Source organism: Pteropus alecto, unplaced genomic scaffold, assembly GCF_000325575.1.
Source record: "Pteropus alecto unplaced genomic scaffold, ASM32557v1 scaffold155, whole genome shotgun sequence".
NCBI lineage: Eukaryota > Metazoa > Chordata > Mammalia > Chiroptera > Pteropodidae > Pteropus > Pteropus alecto.
Genome location: NW_006438113.1, coordinates 14,125,758 through 14,135,483, shown reverse-complemented (window position 1 = coordinate 14,135,483; position 9,726 = coordinate 14,125,758). Strand labels below are relative to the sequence as shown.

Genomic DNA, 9,726 nt, shown 5'->3' with positions numbered 1-9,726 from the left:
TGGATTAAATCACTCTGGGGGAGGAGTGATAATAGATAGCCGGTCAAGCCCGCAGACAGACTTGAATTCGGGGAGGGTGGCTGGAGACGGTGGGCGTCACCAACTGTTTAGTGCTATCATTCTGGTCTTTTTTTTTTTTTTTGCATGAGATTTGGGGGTCGCCGCGAAGGGGGCCTAAGACTCACGTGGCCTGCAATGCCCACTTGCGCGGGCGGCAGCAGGATTGCAATTGGCGCCACGCAGAGGACAGGGAATTGAACCCGGCCGTCTACCCCCAAGGGCACCTCGGCTTGCTAGAAGTCAGCAAACCAGAGCTGGAGGTGAGGGCCCCCGCTGCTGCCACCTCCCCCTCTCTCTCTTCCAACACCCACCACCCAGCGGCCGACAGGCCTCATCATAGAAAGTCTGAAAAAGCCAGGGCGCCGGGGCGCGGACAAGCAGGGGAGGCAGGCGCCTGCAGCCCGGGTCGCTCCTCCAGCGATGCAGCGGGGCTCAGGCTGCCTGCCTGAGAGACGGGCGAGTAGACGGAGCCCCAGTCTCCCCGGGAGCCGCCGTCCGGGCTGCCCAGCTCCTCGCAGGGCAGTGCGGGCGGCTCCAGCCCATAGAGGCTGTGATCCGCTATGCGCAGCGTCTGCGTCAGCGCCCAGATGTAGTTGTGGGCGAAGCGCAGCGTCTCGATCTTGGTGAGCTTCGCATCATCCGGGAAGGTGGGCAAGACGCCGCGCAGCGCGTCCAGTGCGGAGTTAAGGTTGTGCATCCGATTGCGCTCGCGGTCATTGGCTTTCTTCCGTCGGCTCCGTCGCTGCTTGCTCAGAGCCAACTCACTCTTAGGCCGGCTGCGGCCCCCACGCCGTGCCCTGAGCTTCCTGGCAGCCCCTCGGCAGCCACCCCCTTCCGCCTCGGCGCAGTCGCCCGGCACGCGAGTGGGGCTGGGCAGAGCGGACGCAACGCAGGTCACTTCCTCGTTCGATACGCCGGGAAAGGGCTGCTCCGTCTCGTGGGTTACTTGGACAGCTGGCGCACCCAAGGGGTGAGGTGCCATCCTGCGGCGAGATAAGAGGTACGAGTAAGCGTGGGTCGGTCACCCGGGCGCAGTTCCCCATCCCGGGGCTAGATGGGGGGAAAAATAAGAAAGAGCCACCCCAACTCCCCGCCAGAGGACCCCTTTCCCCTTCAGCACGCCGCTCTGCGACTTCCAGGTTTTACCTTGTTCTCGGGCGCAAAAGGAGGGAGAGAGGTGGGCAGCAGGGAGCAACCACGAACTGAGGTGGTCTTTGCGTCTCCAAGTTCAGCTGAGAAGCAGGCGCTGCCTCCCGGGAGTTTCCCCAACCCCAAAGAAGAGAAGCGCAAAAGGGGTCCGGGGCCTCTGTTGCTGTCTGCGCGCGGCCAGGCGGATTTCCTGCTCCGTATGTCGTGTGCCCAGTGGCACGCTTTATCTGCTCCGCGGGGGCCAGGAGCGTGCCTGCCCCGCTGCTGCCCGCGCTGCTGGCCAATCAGCGCCGGGACCATGGGGCTGCGCCACGCGAGCCCGCTCCTCCCCCGCGGAGCACAGCTGGATGCTGGACAAAGGGCCGAGGTCGGGAAAGAGGAGCGCCCACTCTGTTTGCTTTCTCCCAGCGGGCTCTGTCCCAGCAACTCTCGGTTTCTCAAAGAGCCTCGCCCAGTGAGAAGAGCCTTGTCTGGCTCGCGTCTGGCCGTCCCAGACCACTTTGCTAGTATTCTATCTTTCCTTGGCACATGTTCAGAGCCACTCTTGGTACTCCGAAGGAGGCTTTCGAAGCCTTTAGGGTAAGTCGATCTCCGAGAAATTTAGTCTCAGAGAGGGATGCAGCTTGCCCCAAATCACACGGCAAGGAATGGAACAAAGAGCCAGGTGTCCTGACTACCAACTTGGAAAAGCGCGCACGATTTCCCCCGATGCCACTCTGCTCTCCCGCACTATGGATAGGTTAGGAAACACACATAGGGTGATGTTTTACTGACCCTCTTCATTCTAGGGTGGGTGGGGGGAGAGGCAAATACAGATGTCTCTGACACGTAGAGACCTTCTTCTGGGGTTGAGGAACCCCGTTTCCCATTCCCTAAGATGACGCCCCACACTCGTCAGACGGAGGCACTTAGAACCTTTCCCCATCCCAAACCTAAGACCTTTCCATGGTGCCTCAGAGGCAGAGGGTGGCTGTGGTGGACCTCAGCGGACATTCTACAACTCCAGTTGTGGACAGGACCCTAGCGTTTGGGCCAGGTCCTGCGGGGCAAGAGCTCAGGTGAGAAAGGGTCAGGAGAGGGCCAGAAGTTCACAGAGAGCCCTTGTGTCTTTTAAACGCCTGTGGTGTGCTGGCTCTGTAGAAAAGCAGATCAAGTCTTTCTCCTCTCAGTCCTTCTGTCCAATCACAGGCGGGCAGGGGCTGCCAGCGCTACCTGGTCCAGCCTCCTGCCGCGGTTTTAGGCAGGGATCCAGCGATGAGCATAGAGCAGGGACTCTCCAAAGCCCCTATTAGCGCCATCTGGAAATCTTTCCAAAGTGAGTCTGAACACATCATCCCTCCCTCCTTCCTCCGCCCCTCCCTTTTGTCCCCGCCTCGGACACCCCGTGGTCTTCTGCTTCCGGTCACTCAGGGTGAGGGGTCGCGGCTTCCGCTCCTCTTTCTTGACCGCGAGGTGCCCGGGGGAGGAAGCTGAGGCTGGGAAGACTAGTTCCAGGTTTATTCTCTGCAGGCAGTGAAGGCTTTATTTTCTGGCAGGTCCAGATACCCTGAGCCTTCCGGAAGTTGATGGAGGGGAGCAGGACCGGGTTAGAAAACTTGAAGGGATGGGGTGAGGGGAGGAGGTAAGTTTGCGCATCTGCCCTAGTGACGGGCCTCTTGACACCGGCCCAGGCTGCTTGAAGAGCGAAATTACCTACAAGGCAGAGAGAGGGTAGATATGCTTGAGATCCAGGTATGAGGGCTCTAGGATTGCGTAGGAATAGGGCTGCTGACCCGATTGCAGCTGTTGCGCGGTTGCACAGGCTTCTTCCCTTGATGCCTGGGAACTGAAGCTAGGGATCCGGCGCAGAACCATCAAAGGGACCCCACCGAGACTCTTGGGTTAGACATTTTTCTGTTTCCCCTTGGATCAGGACTTGCTCCAAACTTTATATCTAGTTATAAGAATGAGAACCTGAGGCCCGTTTTACAGATGGAAAAATCAAGGCCCAGAAAGGAGAAGTGACTCGACCAAGGTCACACAGTAAGTTCTATCAGAGCCAGATAGAACCCAGGTCCTAAGGCTCCTAGTGCTAGATTTTCCTTTGCACTTGCTTCCTCTCTTTGATTAGAGGAAAATATTTTTTCAAGGCAAAACCGGACACCACAAAATGTAAAAATAGGAGAAGTACTGGTCTGTGAGAAATGACAGGGTCAGAGTAAAAAAGTAGTAGCCTTAACTCCCAGTGCCAAGGGGAGCCAGTGTCTCCTCGTTTTCTATCTCTTTACTTTGGTAAGAGTACCTCATACCCCAGCCTTGCTTGGTTTCTATCCTGTACATTAGGAACTGAGAGAGAAAACCCAAAACATGCTTCCCTAGCGCCCCAAGACCCAGCCCCGCTCTCTGGAAGGAGCCCTGGCTATAAGGGATCAAAGCACCTCTATGGGTCCCTGGAGGACTGAAGAGCAGCCCACAACCAAATCTCTCATCCCTCAGAGGCCCTCAGATGAAAAGCGGAGGCAGAACTCGCCTCGGCTCCAGGTTGCCTCAAGCGGCTAATGGGTACTAGATAGAACCACAGGGCAAGCTTCCTGAATCAGGGGAGATTCTGGGGTTTCTTGGGGACCTTCTTGACTGGGAGAGAATTCTGGGACCCGCTTATGACTCTTATCTAGCTTCCCCAGAACGCCTTCTGCTCAGGACTCTCCAAGGTTTTGTGGTCCGTCACCATTCCGGCTTTGCGCAAAGATCGCGAGCAGCGCGCAGCGACTAGGGGCAGCTGTTTTCTTGAGGCTCGCAAGAACTCTCCACAGTCCTTCTTCTGGCCAGAGGGGCGGGGCTGGAGTTCGAGGAGTCCTAGGGGATTAGAGACGGAGGAGCCATGTCTTCCCTCTCCACTGTAGGGGATGTACAGACGCCTCTCCAAAATTAATTCCTTTGCTTTTGGCAGCGGAAGCGCAGGCTGTGACAACTCAGTGCGCGCTGGCTGTATTTGTGAATCAGCTCTTCTAGCGGGGAGCGGAGCTTATTCCTGAAGTCCCCGGCCAGCCACCACCTCTAATGCTTCCAGGACCCCCGTGCCCCTCGACTCTCTGAGACCCAGGCTTGCCTGGAAGCTGAGGGGGCCCAGGAGAAAGGCGACATCCTGACGCCTGGAGACCGCGGGCAGATTGGAAAAGAACGAAGGCAGCGGTCCGCCTTTCCGCCTTCCCGTGGGCGGGGGGAATCTTAGCAGTGCCTGGGGGCTCTTTGAGAGAGGAGGAGGGAGTGGGGGGCGCATAGGAGGTTGAATAGCTAATGGCTTGCCGGAGGAGGGGGTGTCTTTCTCTCGCCTTCGCCTCGGCACTGAAAGAGGGGAAGACAAAAATCTGGCGAGCGAGCTACCCGGCCGAGACTGGCCACTTCAAACAGTCCTTCAAACAAAAGGAGACGACGAAAAGAAAGCCCCACCTGTCTCCAGTGTTTGCTAAAATAATAATAAATAGATTTCGTTTAATAAATAATTACAAGAGATTGTAAAGTGGAGTGCTTTGGAAAACATCTACCGCGGGAGTCCCGCAGCCAGCCATCACCTGCTCCCAAAGCGGGCAACTTTATTGTTAAGCCACCCCCCAACTAGTTCGCCTCTGATAAACTCTCCCTCCTTTTCACAATGACTGTTTACTCATAGTTAGCACAATATTACCTTTGCCGTGATAAACCCAGAGGGGGGAGACCTGGCCCCTGGCCCCTGGGCACACCTGTCCCAGAAGCTGACACATGGATTTGGCACCGATCGGGCCTCCCCCCGGGGGCCGTGTACATTGGCCCAATTGCCACCCATTTATAACAGGTTGGCTGCAAGGCCTATCTCGGTCCTATTTGTCTTCTTTTATTGAAAGCATATGGTCTCCAGGGGCTCACCAGCCCCATATTTCATCTGCCGGGAGCTGGGGCGCTTCCGTAGGCTGGTGCTGCTCAGCGCGCTGCTCCCCACCCAACGGCTGCTGCGCCAGCTGAGGAGATGGCGGAGGTGGGGTCGGGAGAGATAAGGCGAGCTCCTCATTTGCTTTGGGAAAGACGCCTTTCCCTCAGAGACTCCCCCTCCCAGGGCTCAGGGACCTCATGCGCTATTGAGTAGGTGGCTGGTTCTTTTCCTTGGGTAGGTGAGAGGGCACCATATGCCACCCCCCAGGGCGCACAAGGGAGCTCCGGCCCAGGGAGTCCTGGAACAAAGGGAGGAGAGGGTCCAGGACCTCAGGAGCACCCGAGGTCTTTATTTCCAGACCCCCTCCCTGCCCACGGCTGCCTCCCCCCCGGGCGTTCGAAGCTGGCGCACAGCGCCTGGAAACAAAGTGTCCACATTGTCCCTGTGGCCAACGGAGACAGTGAATGCGTGAAAAGGTGCATTGCGCATCAAGACACCTGTTGAAGCGGCGCCTCTTCTCAGCGTCTCTCTCTGTTCTGCCCTCGGTCAGGAGGGAGTGGGGAGTGGGAGGGGGGAGAGATACAGTGATTTGTAGCGACATATGTTGAGCAGATCGGTGTGTACTCTTCACAGGGAAACATGCACCCTCGCTCCCATACACACCCCGCGAGAAGGAGCAGCTGCTCTCCTCACCTTCTCCCGACATAATACCTGGGCCAGGCACTTTGGCGTCGCCTTTTGAGACTCCAGCTCTCCCCCACCCCTCTGCTTTCCGCTCCCACCCGCCGCCCCAATCTTGGCAGCTTTGCTGTAGGACTTTATTGTCAAATTTAACAGATGCACATTTGTTCCCAGCGCCTGGCCTCAAACACACACACACACACACACACACACACACACACACACACACACACACACACACACGCAGGCATCCACAGAAAATGCGACTGACACACAGATGCGGAGCGCGAGATGTCCATATGCCGGGCTGCGCGCCCACTCGGGCAGGGGAAACAAACGGGGGAAAGGAGGCCATCTCCCGGCGCCTTTAATTTCGCGCTGGCCCTTGGGCGCGATGGCGCACGGCGTAGCGCCACGCGGCGCTGGAAGTCTGGAGAGCACAGGGCTGTGGACGCAGAGCGCGGAAGAAAGGCTGCAAGAAAGGGGCCCCTGGGAAGAGCAGAGAGGACCAGCAGCTCTGGACGGGCCTATTAGGTATTGCCCGAGGTCTGGCTCTCTCTTTACCTCTGGGCTTTTAAACTTCTGAGTGGTGAAGACGCCTCGATCCTCCTGGGATTGCCAGAAGTGAGCAATCACCTGAGGCGCACTTAGGGGCAGGCCCGTACTGGAGGCGTTCGTTTGACACACTTCTGCCCGCTCATATCCTTGATGGGTCGCAAATTTCCCACATCTGAGCTTCACTAATAGCATGTGATGGGAAGAGCAGTGGATGGGTGACAATGGGCCTGGCTCTGCCACACTCTCTGTGCCACCCTGAGCAAATTATTTCACCTGGGCCTCTGTTTCTCAACTATTAAAGGAAAAAGCTGTGGAGTTCTGCAAAATTTAAAAGTCTTGGATACCAGTGGTCCTTAGGCTGTGAGTGGAGGAAACCCAGGGAGAGTGAAACTCTTCCACCTCCAATCTATTCTCCAGATCTGAGTTTCTGGCCAAAGGGTCTTCCACCAACAGTTGAGAGGCTGAGGGTAGTTGTAGTGGGGAAAGACAGATACAGAGGGGTTTAAGAAGCCATGCTCTGTCCCCTCCATTTTTCAATTCTTGGTGCACAGGTAACCTTTGGGCCACTGTGACACTCGGTGACATGTCAGGCATGCCTCCTGATACCAGACTTTCAGACTTTCATCTTTTCCAGTGCTAGGATGGAGCTGGGAAGCTGGGTGGTGGGTACTTTGTTCTTGGGCACCTTCCTCTTTCCAGGACTGTTTCTGGAGAAAAAATGTGCCCCTCCCACCCTCATTGTCAGCTTGGATGAGCTCTGCTCATTCCAAAAATTAGAGGCAACCTTTCTCAACTTTACGCACATGCTCTTTATTTTCTGTGTGTTTTTGACACAATGTGGTCTTAATATTGCTGAGATCCACTGGCCCAGGCAGGGGGCATGCTCCTTTGAGAGAAGTCTTCTCTGTAGAAGTCAGAGCTTGCTCTGGCAGGGGAAACTCTGCCTGATTTTCCTTCTATTCCCTATCCCTGATGCCCTTTTCCCAGTCACCCCCAGCCCCATGGGGATTCTGTCCCAGCAACAGTAGTAAGAACAAAAGGGTCTCAGAACTGCTATGAGTTGGGGGTGATGGCAGGAAGAATCTCTCCACCTCACTTCTTTAGGTCACCATGAATGAGATGCTCATCTTCCTTCTAGTAATCAGATTGGGAAGGCAGGAAGGGGACAGGGGCAGAAAGTAGGGAGTGTCAAGAATTATTTCTAGATGAACTCTGTGGAGAATCAATAGATGCAATGCAATGCGGTTTTCCACATAGTACTTAATAACACTAATATCCATATAGAACTTTGAAGGAGGCAGATCACTCTCTCACACAACCTGTGGGGGAGCCAGGAAAGGATTTTTCTTATTTCCATTTTATAGGTGAGCAGTCTGAGGCTCATGGGCAGAGACCCAAGACTGGAATTCCACTTGCCTTGTGTCCTCTCCAGCTAGTTCGGCAGGGAATCTTCATTTTGTCATCCTAGCCCCCTACCCACCATCCACACTCCAAGATCTTCATCTTGCCATCCTCTGGGGCCCTTTGGAGGTGGACAGTTCTCAGCTGGGGCTTTGGGGCCACAGGCATTGAAGGGTTTAGGAGCAGTAAATCATGGAGGCTTTTCCTTTCTGTCTTGTCTTTCGCTTCCTTTGTTTTTCACGAGCCTCGCGAACTCCCCTCAGTGCTGTGGAGACAGGGCCAGGCTTGCACGGCCTGGAGTGCGAGTGCCGCGCTTGCCTCACTCCAGCCCCAGCCCTGCTATGGGGGCAGTAAGCTTCATATTTCCCCTTCTTTAGACCTTAAAATAGGTGGTCCCAGGTTTTGTTTGTTTGTTTGTTTGTTTTATATGGCACTATCAGAAAATCATTTTAGGCACACCCTTCAAAATGTTGCGTTAGCTATTCATTATTTTTCATATAGCATGTACAATATAAAACTTATGCAAAATATGATTTGTTAAAAATTATAGGTCTCTTTCTGTATAAGTAGAGGAAAAGAGAATAGGATTTTTGAGACAGACAGGCCTGGGTTCCAACTTTTGCACCTAGTAGCTGTTTATTTTAACCTTGGCCTATTGACTCAATCTCTCTGAGGCACCTCCATTTTCTCGCTAATAATAGAGTACCTACCTCATGGGGTTCAAGTGATCTAACTTTTGTCAAGTGATCAGCATGTAGTGAATGCTCAATCATTTATGAAAACTATTTAATACATACATTATAAAACATAGCTCCAAAGAAATTTCCACCCAGGAAATAATAATAAATATAACTAATATTTGATTCTTCTTGTGCTCCCCCCTCCAGGCAACCCACTTTGAAGCCTGCTGTCTCAACCTCCAAAACAGTATCATCGATAGTTGTGACACGGGTTTATATTTGACCAGCACTTTCTCATCCATTATTATTTCTTATCAAACCACTGAGGCAGCATGGTCAGAGGTCATCATCCCATTTACATATGAAGAATCTGAGACTTTTAGAGAGGTCATGTAACTCACCAGGGGCACCCAATTTGTATCATTGAATAAGAATAAGAATCTAGGTTGTCTGACCTCAAGTCTATGCCTCTTCTACTCTGTCATGCTGTAGGTCACACTTATGAGCTGGTCGTAAAACCAACCCAGTTAGTCTCTTGCTGAACGACTACCAGAAAAGAGGGTGTGGGCTTATCAGTGAGGCTAGATGGTGGTGTATGACTATGGCTTATTCAGTCCTGTCCACCAGAACCATAGCAGGCTTGGAGGCTCCCTGACATGTGACCTTATTTTATGGGTGGTGTACATTTTGCAGATGCAAGTATAGAGGGGAAAACTTTTACGCAGAGCTCCAACTCTGCACAGGAAGCTACAAATCAAATTCCTGTCAATGAGATTGTCCAGAAACCAAGATGGCCCAGGTCATTTGGGCACATCTTACCTCTGTTCCATAAATGTTTATGAAGGGTCATTGTGAGAGGCTGATGGCCAGCCGTTCCCCAGTCACAGAGTTTAGACCCGGGAGAAATGGCTTGAAATGGAAAAGCAGGGATTTAGGCTATTGGTGACCCTGTCTTTCCTAACAGATAAACATGGCAAGAGTCCTCTTCTGATGATATAGAATCCTTTCTGTAGAGACTTCCATTCTCTGACCTGGAATAGTTGTGCAGCCTGCTTAGAGGTCCCTGGGGGATGGACTGGTTGACCGCAGGAGATCCCTCTCTCCCTATGATTTTATCACCATGAATAGTTAGGATGACTATTCAGTTTTACAGAACACATTTGGAAAGTCAACTGTCGCAGAAGCCATTCAGGATCATAGATAGAATTCATTGCTACCTTTTTTGTTTGTTTGTTTTGGCAACTTCTTTTGCTTTGTATTTATTTATGTATCTATGTATGTATTTATTTATTTTTTAATTGAAAAAATGAT

At 53.3% G+C, this 9,726-nt stretch overlaps 1 protein-coding gene across 1 annotated transcript; it reads right to left on the bottom strand.

The window, feature by feature from the left end:
* Positions 1-394: 394 nt before the first annotated feature.
* On the bottom strand, positions 395-1,042 carry NEUROG3 (neurogenin 3). Its single transcript, XM_006915558.1, has one exon. The coding sequence runs from the start codon at positions 1,040-1,042 to the stop codon at positions 395-397; it is 648 nt and encodes a 215-aa protein (XP_006915620.1).
* Positions 1,043-9,726: the final 8,684 nt, after the last annotated feature.

Excerpts from the sequence above, each read along its gene's own strand:
- NEUROG3 (XM_006915558.1), bottom strand. The coding sequence starts at position 1,042 with ATGGCACCTCACCCCTTGGGTGCGCCAGCTGTCCAAGTAACCCACGAG.